This window comes from Otolemur garnettii, unplaced genomic scaffold (genome assembly GCF_000181295.1).
Source record: "Otolemur garnettii isolate 467f Iridium unplaced genomic scaffold, OtoGar3 scaffold00202, whole genome shotgun sequence".
Taxonomy (NCBI): Eukaryota; Metazoa; Chordata; class Mammalia; order Primates; family Galagidae; genus Otolemur; species Otolemur garnettii.
Window position 1 is genome coordinate 2,194,301 of NW_003852597.1, and position 18,310 is coordinate 2,212,610.

General features: G+C 51.0%; 1 protein-coding gene across 4 annotated transcripts in view; it reads right to left on the reverse strand.

The window, feature by feature from the left end:
• Window positions 1-18,310, reverse strand: part of PTPRF (protein tyrosine phosphatase, receptor type F) — an 82,898-nt gene that overhangs the window by 59,153 nt on the left and 5,435 nt on the right. For all 4 annotated transcript variants that reach the window (XM_023507755.1, XM_012812335.2, XM_023507756.1 and 1 more), the window contains exons 2-4: window positions 16,253-16,388; window positions 7,673-7,818; window positions 7,360-7,501 (exon numbers count right to left, since the gene is read on the reverse strand). In XM_023507755.1, coding sequence (XP_023363523.1) covers window positions 7,360-7,501; window positions 7,673-7,818; window positions 16,253-16,313 — 349 coding nt within the window. In that variant the 5' untranslated portion in view covers window positions 16,314-16,388. The remainder of the gene's footprint in view (window positions 1-7,359; window positions 7,502-7,672; window positions 7,819-16,252; window positions 16,389-18,310) is intronic.

The following is an 18,310-nucleotide window of genomic DNA, read 5'->3' on the forward strand; positions in this document are numbered from 1 at the left end:
TCTCCAAAAAAAAAAAAAAAGAAAGAAATTAAGAAAAGAAATGGCACCACCATCTACCCAGCTCCAAAATCAGAAACCTAGAACCTCTCCCCTCCCTGACCCCATAAGTCAGTCCCCTAGTCTAACTTTTCCATAGTCTGCTGCCTCTTCTTTCCCTACCTATCCAGGCTTGGGCTAATGCCTCCTCCCACCTAGACTGCAACCATCTCTCAATGGCTTTATGTACTGGTCTCTTTCTACTTACTCTGTACTACAGGGACCTATCTGAAGCTCATGTGTGATCATGTCATTCCCCTGATTAAAATCTTCTCTCCCCTGGCAACTCAGAGAGAGAGAGCACCTTACCAACAGTGGAGTATGTGCACATGGAGGCCCTGAAAACCTCTGACTTGGCAAGCCATTCCCAGAACCACTGGCTCTGCTGTGTCAAGAGGCTGAGGTAGGGGGGGAGGAAGCAAGGAGGCCACGCACACATTGTAAAGTATCTATGGCCAAGGCCAGGCTGTGCATAGGGTAGGTGTTTAGGGTCCATGGCTAATGGAAGAAACAGCAGCACTGTACCCCACAGGAGGGGCTATTCAGAAAGGAATCCACTTGGGCACCTGGAGGCAGAACAGAAGTAGGAAAAATGGAGGACTCCAGGTACCAAGAAATCCAAGGTCTGATCTTCATGGCCCTCTTAGCAGTACCTATCTAACACTTCTCCCTCTCCATGCCTAGAGCTTCTCAGAACCTCCAAAACTGGTTATGGAACCTCATGTCTGCATGTTTCTTAAATGTACTATGGTCATGGAGGGGCAGGGGGTGTGTTAAGACAGGTCACAGAGACCACTGCTGCTGGACCACAGGTAAACAAATCATGTCACAGCTGCCAGTGGGAGGGGCAGAAAGTAGCCTGAGTCCAGGTTCTGGGGCCCTTTCTGTCTTCTGTGGCTGCAAATCAGGTAGGCGAGAGGCCCAACTTCTGCAAAACCAACCTATGATGCAGATAGATATGTAGGGAATTAAAAAAAGGGCATATCTGGCTCAGTGCTAACAAGCTCAGTGGCTGCGGTGCGGATGGCAGGTTCGAGCCTGGCCCATGCCTGCTAAACAACAACTGCAACAGCAGAAAAAAAAAAAAAAAGGCACATCAAGCCTTTTGGAAAGCCATCTCCTGCCTGCAGTAGCCCTTTACCCAAACTCCCCACCCATCAATGTCAGGCCTGGGCCAAGTCATTCCTTCTTGAGTGGAGAGAACAGACAGGCCTGGGGCAGGGAGAGGGTGGAGCACCAGCTCTACCAAAGGTCCAGTGCAGGATGGGATACCTTGAAACAAGGTCATTTGCTGCTCAAAGACTCTCTGTCCCTGTGTTGCTTTCAAAGAGACTATGGCATATGTTGAGAGTGGGGGGTCTCAAGAGGTCCTTCATCGGCCTACAGGTCCCAGAGCTAGCCAGGGTCAGAACCAGTGCAGAACCCAGTGGTCTAGGTTCAGCATAGCACAAACTCAACCCCCTCTTAGCCACTGCTCCAGATGCTGTATAGCTGGCCTCTCCCCAGAGGTAGGCAACACCATGCCTTCTATGCAGACACCTGGATTCCCAGGCCTATAAAGCATGAGTGGTATGGTCATGACCAGTCAGCAGACACTGAGGCTAGATGGGAACAGTTGGAAGAGAGCCCACCAAAAGGCCTGGTGGGGGGCAGGAGAGGAGGGGAGGAAAAGAAAGGGCCCTAAGACCTTCCAAAGACAGGTCTGGGCAGGCTCCCTACCTAGTGCACCCTCCCTCCTGGCCCAGTGGCAGAGGAACTGCTGAGGTGCCACTGTAGGTGCTGAGGACAGCCCACCAGATCATATGCCCACGTCATCTCTGTCCAGCTGTTCTGCCTGACCACCAGCTCCAAGCAGGGTTCCTACGGGGCCCTGGAGACAACAGGCCCACAAATACATCTCTGTCCTCCCTCCAGCACCAGACTGACCCCAAACTTCATTCTATAAGGTACATACCACATGCTGGTCACCAAGCATGTGCATTGCCACATATCCCCCAATCCCTACACTGCCCAGTATACATAAATGCACACAGCCTGCTGCACACACATATGGCCTGCTGTGCACCACAATGCACGCACGTATACCGCCTGACACAAAAACATACACATTGCCCACTACATACCCCCTTGCTGTATACACAGCCCATAAGGTTCACACCACCTGCTGTACACACGATACCTACACACTGCCTGATGCATACACCACCTGCTGTATACCCCACGCTCTGCCCGATGTGCACAGGCACACACACAGCTTGCAGAGCATACATGGCTCATAAGGTACACACCATCTGTGGTATAGCCCACGCCTGATGCTCACATGTGCACACACAGTCTGCTGCCTGCTGCAAGCCCCTTCTGTACACACAGCCTATAAGGCAGCACCCCTGCTGTACATACTGCACCACATGCTTCACACACACACTCCCTTACACATGACACACAAGGCACCCACACCACACAGAGTGCACATTATCAGCTGTACCCTTGACCACAAGACAAATGATGCTGCCTGTCCTTGGAGTCAGGCCCCCAGGACAAAAGAAACAGCTCATCCCTGCTCCATAGCCTCTTTCCTTCTCCTCTCTTCCAGAACCTACCCAAAGTCACCAGGGCCCTGCCCACACCTCTGGCTGTCCAGTCTCCTCCTGGAACCTGCTGCCCCAGGAGAACCCAAACCCTCCAGCCCGAGCTCCAGAACTCTTACTGTCCCTACCTCCTGGAGGGAAAGGCTGAGAATCAAGCCTCCCCTCCCTGAAGGCTCCCCTCCTTCATGAGAGAAAATGTCAGATTCCCTTTCTCAGTGGCAGCAGCGGGCAGGTTGGAGGGGGAGTGATTCAGCTGCCGCCTCAAGAGTGTGGAGCGAGAAGAGCTTTTCCTGCCATTACCCAGGGAGGGAGAGGCTGGTGCGCTAATGGCTTCAATTACCACTCAGACAGGAATGCTGAGCGGTGGGGCCTCTGCTCATCACAGCCAGGACAGGCTCACCCCAGCCAGCTTGTGCAGGGCACCCCACCTAGTAACCAATCCTGGCAGGGACAGTGAGGCCTCAGCCACACCAGAAGTGACAGTCCTGCTCCAGAAGCAGGGTGCAAAGGGAATGAGGTAGGAGTGTCACGTGTCTGGTCCCAGATTCTGTGGTGGGGATGCCCAGGAGCCAGGAAAAGCATGTGAAAGAAGTTCGACTTAGTGTAGAATGAGGGAGGGGCAGAGGGCACAGAACAGAGTTGCAGGCCTGGGCTCCTTTTAGGGGGTGCATAGATCCCTCACTTGAACCAGGTTACCCCGAACAGCCCTTTGCCTCTCTGCAAAAATCCCAAGCTGGAGTAAGCACTTGTGTGTGAGCATGACATGGGTAAGGGGCTCAACTTTTATTCTCTGGCCCCCAACCAGCTTCATCCTCTTCCCACCTCTCCACAGATCCTGTGGTAGCCTCCCAAGAATGGCCCTGGTTCCCTGCTGCCTGTCCCACCCCTGAGCTGCAGTCAAGCCATCCTTTCACCCAGTTCCTGCACACACTCCTAGGAGGGGAGGATGGGGTGGAAGGGGGTGGTCACTGTCTGGCTGCTTCCCTCTGGTCTGGCCCTAGCATTGCTTTCTGTCAAGCCTAATGCTAGTCAAGGTTATAATAACCAGGCTGGGCATGGTGCTTACGCCTATAAACACAGCCTGAGCAAGAATGAGAGATCCTGTCTCTAAAAAACTAGCTTGGGCATTGTGGCAGGCACCTGTAGTCCCAGCTACTCAGGAGGCTGAGGCAAGTGTATCGCTTGAGCCCAGGAGTTTGAGGTTGCTGTGAGCTATGATTCCATAGCACTCTACTGGGGGCAACAAAGTGAGGCTCTGTCTCAAGAAGGAAAAAAAAAAAAACATCATACCAACCAATAAGTCAGCATTTTGTCTTCCTGGTGCTATGTTAGGAGTAGGAGGGGGCCACAGTTCCTACCAGCTCCCAGAAAGCACAAAGAACAGATAGGGCAGTCCCACACATACCCAGGCCTCATCAGACACTTCCCATACCCCAGAAGCAAACCATACACTGCTGATCTGACCCAGAAACTTTATTAGGAAGACCCCTCTGAATGGAGAGAGCCCCTGCAGGTCTGAGTGAGTCCTCTTCAGCTAGCCCCTGAAAGACTACCTCCATCCTCCTCAGTCCTTTAAAAGATAGTTGATGTGGACAACGGCAAAGTCAGAACACCTCTCAAGTCAGAGGACCTGGGGCCTGGGGGCTTTGGTTGAACTTCTCTTCTAATACTGCAAGAAGGTCTCAATCTCAGAGCCTAAGAAGATGCCCTCTGGGTCATGTGGCCCTTCAGCCACTTCCCAAATGTCAGGGTAGGGCAGATGGTTCCCTGCTGGGGCAGATGCCAATAGGAGGGAGGGTGGTGGTGAAATACTTACCCCCAGGTATCAAGTAGGGAAACTGAGGTCAGGAGTGGCAGGGAGGAGCCTTAAGACTTCTGGCCCAGGGTCTATCCTCTGGGCTCCTATCCCATAGTTAAGTCCTCCCATGGGACTGGAAGGTGGGGGCCTTTAGATCCCATTCTAGGCCTCAGTATGTGTAGCTACCACTCACACTAGAATCCTGGGAAGAGCTCAACCACACTCTATTTAGTCCTCCAAACCAGCCTGGGCAGTAAGTATTACATCCTTATTTACAGATGGAGCAAATGAGGCTCAGAGGCACAGTTACCAGGCCAAGGTCACATGGTAAGTGAGTGGTCCAGAGTCCCTGTTCTTAACCACTGTCCTCCACGGCCCCTCTAAGCTTATAGACCCCACAAACTCACATGAGACACACAAATGCAAAAGAGTTACTGAATATGCAACTCTTCATATGTGAACAAATGAAATCACAGCACAAAAATGGCCAATGTGAAAAGATGTTTAACTGTTCTTGTAATCAGAGAAATGCAAATTAAATTGAGATGGCATTTTTTGCCTATTAACTTGGCAAAGATATTTTTTAATGATAATTCCCACTGCTGGTGAAGATGTGCAGAGAAGAGGCCCTCTGATTCCCTGCTTGACAGGAGTATAAACTAACACAATTTTCCGGAAACAATGAAAGGCTTAAAAATGTATGTGTCGGCTCGGCGCCTATAGCTCAACTGGCTAAAGTGCCAGCCACGTACACCTAAGGTGGCGGGTTCGAATCCCCAGCCCGGACCCGCCAAACAACAATGACGGCTGCAACCAAAAAATAGCCGGGCACTGTGGCAGGCGCCTGTGGTCCCAGCTACTTGGGAGGCAGAGGCAGGAGACTCGCTTGAGCCCAGGAGTTGGAGGTTGCTGTGAGCTGTAATGCCACGGCACTCTACCCAGGGGGACAGCTTGAGGCTCTGTCTCAAAAAAAAAAAAAAGTATGTGTCTTTTGACCCGGTAATTCTACTTCCATGAATCTCAATGGTAAGGAAATAATCAGTTAGGTGAATATATCTATCTGAAAGGATATGCATGGCACCTTGTAAGTAAAAGCAAAAAACTGGGAATAACACATATGTGTCCAATAATAAGAGAATGGCTAAGTAAATCTGCCATTGTGACAGCTTACTCATAGCCATTAAGAGTGCCTATAGCTCAGCAGCAAGGGCGCCAGTCACATACACCAGAACTGGTGGGTTCAAATATACAGCCTAGGCCAAACAATGACAACTACAACCAAAAAATAGCTGGATGTTGTGGTGGGTGCCTGTAGTCCCAGCTACTTGGGAGGCTGAGGCAAGAGAATTGTTTAAGCCCAAGAGTTTAAGGTTGCTGTGAGCTGTGATACCATGATACTCTACCAAGGGTGACATAGTGAGACTCTGTCTCAAAAAAAAAGGAATAATGATACAGCCAGGCATGGTGGCTCACACTTGTAATCCTAGCACTCTGGAAGACCGAGGCAGGTGGATTGCTTGAGTCCTGGAGTTTGAGACCAGCCGGAGCAAGAGCAAGACCCCATTTTTAAAAATAGCCAGGCGTCGTGGGGGGTGCCTATAGTCCTAGGTACTTGGGAGGCTCAAGCAAAGAAGATACCTTAAAGCCCAAGAGTTTGAGGTTGCTGTGAGCTCTGATGCCACAGCACTTGACCAAGGGTGACAAAATGAGACTCTGTCCCAAAAACAAACAAAAAAACGCCCACCATATCCAAAGAATAATGCTACAGAAGAATATTAATGGCATGGCAAGGAAGATATTCACAATATATATTTTTTAAAGCAGTCTACAAATCATTGAGTAGTATGTAATCCCATTTCTGTTATACACACACACGTAACACCATATGCATGTAAAAAAAAGAAACCACAAGGAAATAACCAAATGTTGATAGCAGAGGTAAGAAAATGAGCCATTTTAATTTTCTCCTATGTGCTATACTTCTCAATTTTTCAGTAACAGGTATTAGTATTGCATTAAAACAAAGAAAGCAATAATCAAGCTTTATTTTGTAAATACAGACACCTTCAGATTGATGACTCCATAATGGCTCAGTCTGATCATGTCACTCCCTACTCTGTCTGTGGCTTCCTATGCCCCCAGGAAAATGCTCATCTCAGCCTGATCTAGTATGATCTACCCTCCAGCTCCTGCCCCCACCAAAAATCCAAACTAAATTACTTAAGACTTCTCTGAAAGCTCCATTCTCTCTTGCCTTTGGGCCTGGGCATATGCCTACCTGCCAACTGCTTCCCACCCCTCCCCCCCAGAGACTCCCACTTGTCCTCAAGACCTGACTCACACATAGATCTTCCCTCCTTGATGCTTCCCAGTGCTCTGGGATGCCCCTACAGAAGCTTTTGAAGACGAGCATCTTGAGGTCAATATCCAGTGTCAAATGATCTTCTGGACTTCAAGGCAGTCTAGGGAGTGTTTGCGAATGAACAGAGATGCCACCAAGTAATAGAAGAGACTAAAATACACACACAGAAACCTAGCCCTCAGCCAAGGGCCCTTGCTCATAAAGGCAACAAGCAGCATAACTGATGTCTACAGCCATGCGAAAATCAGATCCATCGCCACAGACATGTAACCCATGGGATATGAAGCTGTAGCTCTTTACTTTAAGTCAGACCCCAGACCTCACCTGAGAAATGACACTGTTCAGCAGGAGAATACAAAGGCTCCATGCACACACAGCTAGTCTCAGCCTAAGCCAAACAACCCAGGCCAAATCCAATGTCATGTCTGTCCACCATGGGCTTTCACTGACCCCAAGACAGACAGCTCTTTTCTACCAAATGCACGCAGGCCCAAGGCAAGGCCAAGCTGGCTGGCTGGCTCTCTCCAAACCTCATTCTATCAGCCCACAGTGCCACTGGTCTTCCTGGCACTTACCTTCAAGCACTGAGAGCTTGGCACTAGTGTTGATCTCCCCCAGACTGTTGGTGGCCGTACACTCATAGATGGCTTCATCTCGCTGTACCCGCAATGGCTGGATCCGAAGCACTGAGCCTGCCCCGTCATCAAACTCAATTACCTGTCAGAGAACAGACATGTGGTCACAGCCTGCTCAGAACATGGGGTCCTGCTCAGGCTGAGTTGTCCTCCAAAAGGCCCATAGGAAGGGAGATTAAGAGAAGCTAGAGGACCAGTCCCCAAAGTAGGTAGACCCTGAGCCCCACCTACTCCTGATCGCCCAAGGATATACCTCAAAGCGCTGGGAGCTGACTTTCTTCCCCTTCTTCATCCATGTGATTCGAGGCTTAGGTTCCCCTGTGGCTTGGCACACAAAGGAGGCTACACCTCCTGACAACCCAGTCTGGTCCTCAGGGACCTTAATAAAGATAGGTTTGCCTGGAAGAGAAGGAGATACCAAGTCATCATGGCACGGTCACTATAGACACTGCTAATACTACAGGTGGCAGTCATGGGGAGATCTAATTGGAGAAAAGACCTACAGAAAAAATGACATGACATCTAACATTTATATAGTGCTTAGTATGTGCCAGGCACTATTCAAAAAGCTTAACATGTTCACACCTGTAACTCTAACACTCTGGGAGGCCAAGGTGGGTGGCTAGCCTGAGCTCAGGAGTTTGAGACTAGTCTGAGCTAGAGTGAGATCTTGTCTCTAAAAAACTAGCTGGACATTGTGGCAGGTACCTGTATTCCCAGCTACTTGGGAGGCTGAGACAAGATCACTTGAGCCCAGGAGTTTGAGGTTGCTGTAAGCTATGACACCATGGAACTCAACCAAAAAAAAGGACAACAACAAAAAGCTTACTATCTCTTTGTAGAAGCACAGAGAGGTTAAGGGGTTTGTCCAACATGTTACAACTGTTAAGTGGCAGAGCTGAGATTCTGAGGTATTCTGAGATTCCTCATTCCCAGGTATTCTGAGTCTGTGGTTCAGACTTTAACTGCTACACTTTTATCTCTCACCCCTAATCAATTCCAAACTCTGAGATGAAAGAATGCTGAGGAACTGCCAGAAGAGCCCCAGCATCTCCCCAAGATATCCTCCCTCACCACTCTCCACCCCAGTGATGGCAACTCCACCTATCCCAAGGCTCCAGCCAGGAACCGTGACTCTTACTTTTTCTTGCCCCCACATACCAGTAGTCCCAAAGGCCTAGACATTCCAGCTCCTTAAGTATCTCTGGATGTCTTCCCAGGTGAATGCATTCCTATAAATCTGCCCTCCCCACCCCTGCCCCCACTGACTTGGTTATTGCCTCTGACAGTCTCCCCAAGTGTCCACAGGGAGTCAAGGGGAAGGAAAGCACTTAGACTTAGACAACTGTACTGCTATAGCCATGTCACGTTGGTCACACGCCAGGCCCAACCCACAGCACCTATCACTATGAATCCCACCAACTAGGGTCACAAAACCCATCTTATTAAGACAGAGAAACCCATCTTATTAAGACATAGCAACACCTTGTTAATCCTGACAGGAGATCCATTTCCTATTACTCAAGTCAATGAACAGCTTCAGGAAGGGCTGATACTGTGAGAAATGACCTTTTAGACAATTTGCTAGGTGCCCATGAGCCCAAGCCCTGCCTGGTCCCTGGCACAGAAATGTGTGTATAGTGATAAGTCCTTTCCTAAGCACCCACTCTCCACCAGGTACTTTATCTCATTTAATTTTTTTTTTGATAGAAACAGAGTCTTATTCTATCACCCTCGGTAGAGTGCCATGGTGTCACATAGCTCACAGCAACCTCCAACTCCTGGGCTTAGGCGATTCTCTTGCCTCAGTCTCCCGAGTAGCTGGAACTACAGGCACCTGCCACAACACTCGGCTATTTTTTTTGTTGCAGTTCATCAGGGGCTGGGGTTGAACCTGCCATCCTTGGTATATAGGGCCGGCACCCTACTCACTGAGCCACAGGCGCTGCCCATCATTTAATTCTTCATAGTTATCATCCCCAGTTTAAAGGCTCAGAGTGGTTGAGTCACTTGCCCAATGTCACACAGGAGCAAGTGATACATCTGGGACTTGAATTCAGGCCTGTTTGACTCCCAACTACCTGGTGCAAAACAGTTCTCACAGGATTGTCAGAGGCACTGTCAAGAGTAGGGTCAGTGGAGTGGTGTGGAGAAAAGGCCGGCTCAAGGTGGTAGACAGGAGAGTAGAGATGACCACATAAGGAAGACTGGCTGTGACTGGGAAGCAGAGATGGCAGCTGAAGGGTGTGAGGGTTTGTGAATTTTTCTTTCTTTTTTAAAGATAAAATGAAAGATAATTTTTAAATACTGATGGGAAAGAGCCAGCCAAGGAGAGGGTGCTGATCCAGTGGAGAGAGAAGAGATAGCAGATGGGACAGAGTCCCTGAGAAGGAGAGAGTCCAGAGGACTGGGGTGGTGAGTGGCAGCTCCAAGTACGGAAAGCAGGGAGGGAATGTATAAAGCAGCCCAGGGCCCAGTGGGCTCCAGAGATTTTGTGTAATTATTAAAGAAATTACCACCTCTAAGCCTCTGTTTTATATAAATATATATACATATATATAATCTGTAAAATAATGCTAGTAATATAGGGGCCTGTGCAGACAGAATGTGATGATGTCCATAAACTGTGCCACATAGGGCAGTAGGCTTTCCGTGAGGGCAGCCATCCTGCTTATTAATCTTATCAGTCTCCAAACAATCCTACAAGGTACAGTATTATCATCTCCATTTTAGAGACGGGGAAATGGAGGCTCAGAGAGTGGGATAACTGACAAGTCAGAGCAATATGGGCTGGAGCTAGAGTTTGACCAAGCCTTCTTTTTTTTGGGAGAAAGAGCCTCACTCTGTTGCCCTGGGTAGAGTGCCATGGCATCATCATAACTCAAATTCTTGGGCTCAGTGATTCTCCTGCCTCAGCCTCCTGAGTAGCTGGGACTACGGGCACCTGCCACTATGCCTGGCTAATTTTTTTTTCCTATTTTTAGGAGAGATGGGGTCTCACTCTTGCTCTGGCTGGTCTTGAACTCCTGAGTTCAAGCAATCCACCTGCCTTAGCTTCCCAGAGTGCTAAGATTACAGGCATGAGCCGCCGTCCTGGTCCTTGACCAAGCCTTCTAAATCCGAAGATCACCAGAGGGTGCCTCCCTAGAAGGGTACTTGGGACCCACAATTGTGCTCTAAGAGTACCTACAGCAGGCATGGGAAGCAGTCCCTGGTAATTCCCTCCACCTCCCAGACAGAGGAGTTCACGTGTTAGGTAAGAGTGTAAGGTTATAACTTTTGCTTGCAGTTTATTATGTACACATGGGAGGTACATTTCAGGTGAATCTTTGATTAGTAGCCACTTCTCTGCCTACCACGTAACTCTGGCAGTGCAGAAGCCATGCACGTCTTCTTGTTCTTGCCCTCTCCCAGTGTCTGACCCAGTTCCTGGCACACACAGGTCTGAAGTGAAAGGCCTGAACTGAGGAAGGAACACCCAAGGAGAAGGAGACTGAGACCCCACACACCAGAGGAGAAACCTTAGGTAAAAAGTCCCCATCCAGCTCCAGCTCTTGATACAACGTGTCTGCCGCTAGAACCTGCTGGACAGGAATGACTGTAAGTGTACCTGAGGGCGGAGCCGTAGCATCAAACAAAGCCAGGAGCTGCTGGGACAGCTGGGACAGCCAGGACATGTCACATGATGACAGGAAAGGCTAGGTGCTGGTGGAGGCTGGACTGTGCCCAAAGCCTGAGGCAGAACTACTCCCCTCCCTTTGAGGCTAGATAGAAACCAGCACCCTGCCTGGCTCACCCACCCACCAGACTCAGCGGGACTGGCCCAGTGCAGCCCAGGGCCCCTCCCCTCAATCAGGCCTTACCTTTGGTTTCCCCGAATCTACCCCAACCACACCCCAGAATACACAGCACTAGTTGATCTTTGGGGAACATAAATTGTCCTGATGTGTCTCTGATACTCCCCTCCCCAAATGTGTTCCTGCTAATCTCTCCTTTCTTCATTCTTTTAGCAAGTACTTTTTGGAGCACCAATTATGGGCGCAGTACTGTGCTGAGGACACAGTTGGGACCCTCATAGACTTACCACCCACCACCGAGGCCTGCCCTGACAGGCCAGGCCCATGGGTACCTTCTTGTCTTTAGGCGTGCCCTGCCCCTCATGTGTCCCTGCTGTGTATCCTACAGACCCTGGGCTTCCCATCCCAGTAGTGATCACATCCCACAGTGACTGGTCTCCAGGCAAGTGGGCAAAACCAGGCTACCTTGACTACACTGCCCGGTGCCTGACCCACAGCTGGGTCAGCTGGTGTTCAGTGAAGGTCTGAAAAGAATTTCTGAGACTGGATCAACAGGGTTCTACAAAGAGCTTTCTGTCACAGTTAACCTACTGCTGCCCAGCGTGACACCATACCACCCCCCAACCACACAGTGATCATGGCTACATAGCTCCCAATGGTAAGCCCTGGGACAGTCTCAGGATGCTGAGCTCAAACAAGGTAAGAAGTGGCCTAAGAAAGAAGTAAGTGAAACTGGCTGGGGGAGGGGAACACACACCTCTCAGGGAGTTTGCCAGGTCGAGCCCCAGGGACAGTCAAACTGGGCCACTTCCAAGGCTCCTCCACAGGGAGACTGGCTGCTATTTTGTGCCTTCCCTATGGAGTACACGTACACATGTACACAAAGAGAACGTGGAAGCAGAGAGCAGACACAGCAGCAAGGACTGGGGAGGGAGTTCCTGGAGAGGAGATTTCCCAGGCCCTGTACAGCCTAATGACCTGGGGACTCATTTACGATCTCCTATGACTGCTCCTGGTGCCCCCCTGGAGGGGAGCCTGCTCAGAGACAACTCTGGTTCCCAGGGACACACTGAGAGCCCCAGGTCATGGCCTCAGATGGGAGAGACACATTAGGTTTCAGGTGCCTGTCCATGTGACCTCAGTTAACCTTTCCAAGTAGGACTGATTACGCTCATTGTGCAATAGGGAAAGAGCCCCAGAGAAAAAGCAACCTGAACTTGCCGGAAGTCCCACAGGGAGCAGAGTCTGGAAGGGCCACCCATAGGAATAAGGGGGAGGGCACGCAGAACCTGTGTAAAGCACCCTGCCATAGTCCAGTACCACAGGCTCTGAGGGGAAGAGAAATGGTACACAGACACCCCCTCACCTCCCAGCCTCCTCTATCTACAGCTCCCATCCACTATCCACCCATCAAGTCATCAGGCATGCTGCTCTGGGGCTCCTAGATTCCAAGTAACTGGGCCATACCAGAGCCCCACTCCCTCCTGGTCCTGGGTCCCTGGTTCTGTCTCATGCTGCCGGGGTGGGGGGGGGGTCCTCATTCTCTCTCCCATGAGCTCCACCATGGAGAAACTCTGCATATTCCTGCCTCTCCTTTGTAATCTCCACTCATTAGGCAAATGCCCATGTACTCTTCAGGGTTCCTCTCTTCCAGAAAGCCTCCCAACTCTGCTCCCAAGATGCTTCAGTCATTGCCTCTGTGTCAACATCACCACTAAACCAGCACCTCTTTTAACTGTCTGCTCACAAGCTTGCGTGTGCCCCCACACTGTAGTTTTGTCCAAATGCAGCCTTGTATGTATGCTTCCCATGCTAGCAATGACACACAAGATCAGCAAAAACCTCTGCTCCAGCTATGGACACCTCTGGCCCCACAGCCTCCCCTCCTGAGAAGCCACAAAGCCCTTGGCTGGGGGAGCTAGTCCAAGTAGGATTCTGCCCATGAGCGTGTCCAGGTCTCCTCAACTAGGCACTGATGCTGGGGCCTCTGGGTTAACTCCTGGCAGCTGCTTCTTCACCCCTCTTCCCTCCATTCCCCTCAGGGGCCAAGGCCCCCATTCATTCGTCTCATTAAGAGGCCTATAGAAACACATTTGTCTGCTCTGTGCTTCGCTGCTCTGGTCTTCAATTCTCTGAGGCATCTGCCCTACCTTCCCAAGCAGCCCTGTCTATGTGCGGCCACTTGCCTGTGCTACGTCTTCCAGCTCAGCCTAAGCCTGGCCATGGTCAGGATACAGATCCAAAAGTGAGGCTCGGCACCCACAGCATAGTGGTTATGGCGCCAGCCACATGCACTGAGGCTGGTGAGTTTGAGCCTGGCCCGGACCAGCTAAACAACAGTGACAACTGCAACAAAAAACAGCCAGGTGTGGCACATGCCTGTAGTCCCACCTACTTGGGAGGCTGAGGCAAGAGAATTGCTTAGGCCCAAGAGTGTGAGGTTGCTGTGAGCAGTGACGCCACAGCACTCTACTGAGGGCAACATAGTGAGACTCTATCTCAAAAAAAAAGGAAAAAAAAAGTGAGTACAGTGTAAATAGAACCTGACTCCTGGTGGTAGGTGGCCATGATTCCCAGCTCAGTCTCCTATCCAAGCCACGTGAACCCCTTATTTGGCTATGGCAGGATTTTAGCTTCAGCTGGTTCCTACCTTCTAGACCCTGGTCTTTGGGCTCTGGTCCCTAAGGAGCAAGCATGGAAGTTCCTGGACTCTGCTCTAAAAGTGCCCCACCTTGCCCCTGTCAATTCCCACTCAGGGGTCCAGGCTGGTTCACTCGCTCACTCAACCAGGGCCTGTGCTGGACGCCAAACTGAACCCCTGAGAATCACAGTCTAATGGGGGCAGACAAATCTGAAACAGCCAGCCACCAAGGTGTGCTATGAGGTTAACATAACCTTGGGACTTAGGCTCCTGGAGGAAGTAATGGCTTCAGGTGAGCAGAGGCTGGTCAGGTGAGGAGCATGAGGAAGTGTTACAAGCAGAGGAAATAGAATGAACAGCAGGCTGGACATAGAGCATGTAAGCAACTGAGAGAAGTCATCACGGAGGGGTGGGGATGTGGTGAGGGAAGAGGTTATCAGAAGCTTGATAATCCAAGGCCTGGGAGAGGGGAAAGACTCCTAGATTTGACCCTGAAGACAGCAGAGGAGAGGAAAGAGATTGTAAACTGAGGACTAACATGATATTTTTGTTTTGCAACATGACTCTTACTTTGGAATGGAGAATGGATTAGGAAGAATGGATAAGGAGGGAAGACTAGAGGCAGGGAAACCATAAGGAGGCTACTGCATGCAAAAGCCTAACCGACAAGAGCTGAGGGTGGATTAGATGAGTGCGGCACAGAGAAGTGGATGCATTCCAAAGATATTCGGAAGGCAGAAACAACAGAACCTGGTGATGGATTAGATATGGGATATGAGAGAGGGAGGAGGACCAGGTTTTTGACTTGGGTGACCAGGTGGGTGGTAATGCCTTTCACTGAGGAGAGTATACTAAAGACAGCAGGTTGTGGGGGATTGGAGCGAGGGGTATAGGTTTGGACACGTTGTGGCTAAGGCAGGAAGAGAAGGCAGCTTTTCTCCCAGGATGTGTTGTCTCTCAAAGCCCAGCTAGGCCACCCTTCCCCTGCTCTAGAGACTATGTGGGGTGGGATGGGGGAGCAAGGATAGTGCTTCCATGTCCAAGAGCTATTGCTCACACCTGGATAAGCCTTCCCCTTAAGGCACTGTACTCCAACCACCTGTCCCTGCTGGCTCACGTTCTCCCCCCAAAGCCCCAGTCAGTCTTGGGAGATCTCCCCCCAACTCCCACAACTCCCTACCTGACTTCCTATCAGGACCACCTGCCCTGCCCAGTGCTCACCCAGCCCCTTCCTGGGCACTTCAAGCTCCCATTTCCCTTCAGCCCCACCCATTAGGAATGCCTGCTCCTTCCGCTTTCTCTGCTAGCTCCACTGGGCCCAGCCTCCAAGGACAAAGGGCGGGCCACTCCAGTCCAACCCTGCTCCAGGATTGGTTCCTGAATGATTAATGAGCCATTAGGAGAAAGAGCTTTGGTGGGGCAAAGGGAAGATCTGTGCCCAAAGACTTAGGGGGGAGATTCTATGGTCTGCTGAGCCCTAGGCTGACCCATGGGTTGGCCCTGGACCACTCCTGGGCTCCAGACAGGCTGGGAATGGTCCCTTCCTCTAGGGACCTTGGCTCCGACCTTGCCCCTCCCCCTCAGCCTGGAGATTGGCTAAATATGCCCTGTGCCCCGCCTCCCACCAGTAGCCAAGCAGTGGTAACCATGGTGACAGGGCGGCCTGTGGCCAGTCTTGTAATGCCAGGGAGGGGGAAGGGCAGCAGGAAAGGGACCAAAGTTCAGAGTTGGATCTGGGTAAGGGACAATACCACCCTTCCAATACACAGACACACAGTGGCATTGGAACTCAGGTTCCTGCTAGTCAAGCATCTTTTCCTAGTTTCCAGGGCTGAGAAGCAGGGAGGAGGAGGATGTTCCTTTGCCTAGAAAGTCCTTGGTGAGAGGGAAAGGGGGCTAGCATCCCCACACTGAGATCTTGCAGGTCTTGCCCAGAGGAAACGCTATGAATGGCTCTTGCTTCTGAGCCTCCCTGAGCCTGTGGACACAACTGGCATTCCACTCACACATCCATACACATTTTCTATTCCCACCCTGACCCCCTCCATGGCTCACACTTTGCCTTGGATACAGACTTGTGACAGTGGACATAGCATACACCTGGGCACAACACACAGTGACCACATAAATCCAGCACATGCCTCATCCCAGCCCCACGAAACAGGGTCACATTAGACACACCACACCCTGTGGTGCCCAGTGAGAAGCAGTGAGACCAGGTACACCTCGGAAGCTGGCTCTTGAATTAAAGTGGGGGGGTCTCTCTAGGACAGAGAAAGTTGAGGGATTTCTGGACATCCTGTCTCTGTAGCTGATCTATTCTCATCCTAAAGTCCTACTGGGAAAAATGCCACCTTTCCACCTGGGAGACCTACACGTTAAAGGTTAGACTTACTGTCACCAGAGGTGCTTGCCACCAAACCAAGCACCATGAGCACAGGCACAAGGGGCACCATCGTCCTCCCTGGGGCTGGCTCAGGGGCTATCCAGGGCTCTAGCTCCACAGCCAGCCTCAGTCCAGGACAATCAACCTATAATGGAGAGAAGGGCAGAGTTAGTTAGCTGGTATCCACAAGTGTCCCTATTATCCAGCTATGCTGCCTCCAGGCCCCCACTCATCCTCACTGACCAACCAGAATCTTATTCAACAGACTCACCCTTTGGACTATGCAGTGATCACTCAGACGTTCTGACCCCTGTGACCACCCTGACTCTTGACTGATTCCCCAGTGTCCACAATGATAACCCAACAGTCATGCTGGAGGGTACAGGAGTACAGAGAAGGCCTTCAGGCCATTCTCTTAAACCTGAGTAGGGGGAATTAGGAGCTGCTGAGACCACAGATGCACTGGGGCGTTCGATCCCAAACCCTGAGCTGCCAACTCATTCCTGTAAGGGGACAGGGAGACAAGGTCAGAGAGGATCTCAGGGAGGGACAGAGATTGAACGGAGACAAGAGAGACAAGGAGCAGTGTGGAGCACAGACTATGGACTCCAGAGTCCCTGGGGCAGTCTGTTGCCCCTCCTCTCCCTAGCAGGTAGGCAGGAGGCAGAAGGCCAGACTCTGCAGGCTGGCTGAGCATAGGCCCCCCAAAAGACTTGCTAACAGCAGACAGGTTCCAGGTATCAGAGTCTCATAACCAAAGCCACAGCCTGTTGAGGCTCGCCAGAACATGCTCTTGACAAGCTACAATTGCCCTGCCTGGCCACCCTCATCCTACCCAATTCCCATGGTACTTTCCCACTCCAAAGAGAAACCACAAGGAGGGCTTTAATTGCCAGGAATTGGGGTGCTGGTCCCTAAGATTCAATCACCACACTTCCTCTGCCTTGGCCTCAGAAGCCCAGAGCAAATCAGGGGTGGGGAGGTGGAGTGTGAGACAGGAAGCTGAGTATAGGGAAGACTCCTGGCCTGGAGTGCCCAGTCCACTGTGCTGCACTCAGGGAAGCCTCTAGAGTGGCCACCCAATACATGCAGCTATCTCTCTCCAGACCTGTCAGGGAGCTCCCGAGGGTCCAGAGGATGTGCAGCACTACCACACATCACTCAGGGCAGAAAAAATACTATAAAGCACAGTGGGGTACTGTAGAACAGTGAACATGACCTGGGACCCAACAGTGGCACCCAGGGACTCTGGTGGGCAGGTGAGATCAGACTGGGAATCACTGCTTCGAGGGCAAAGAAGTAGGCACTAAACCAAGCCACAGGAGTCCCATACAAATGTCATGGAAAATGTGTGCTACAGTGGCTGTGTTACCTCCATGCAGCCTACCCTAACTCCTGCCAATTTCTGTGGGGCCCCAAGGGATCCTGTGACGCCAGAGAGATTGTTGTTTTCTTGGGGAGGGGGATTCTTGGCTGGAGAACAGCTGGGATCATTCTGTGGTCCTCATCATAAATATGCAGATTTCTGCTAACCCACAAATGTTAGGAATTTGCACAGTCACAGGGCAGGTGAACAGGAAGGGGTAGGGCTCAAAGGCAGCTCTGGTCGCTCCTGAAATTTGAATCCTTGTCTCAATTGGGACAATGAAAGGTCTTCAGGGCAGAGGGCAGTAAGTAAGCAAAGGTGTTAGAGCAGGTGAGACTGTGAAGTGGGGCAGGGGCTGAACACAAAGGGAAAGGGATGGGAGATGTCCCTTGTCCTAGGACCATATGAAATATCTGAAACAGGAGCTGAGCAGCAAAAGCAAGAAAACTGAAGGGGTGTGGTGGGTGTCCAGCCCCGTTTACAGCAAGCTGGGGGCAGCTTGGTGAGCACAGACTCAGGTGGCTGAGACCACAACTGACACCCTGCATGGCTATGGTGGGATAAAGCTCACATATCACTAAGGACTCGTCAGGGCTTGTCCAATCATGGCACTAGGGTGTTGCAGTGCAGCCAACAATAGCATTCAGCTTCCCAGCAGACAAGAGGTGGTGAACTGCCCAGCCAGGTTATCATGGGGGTTG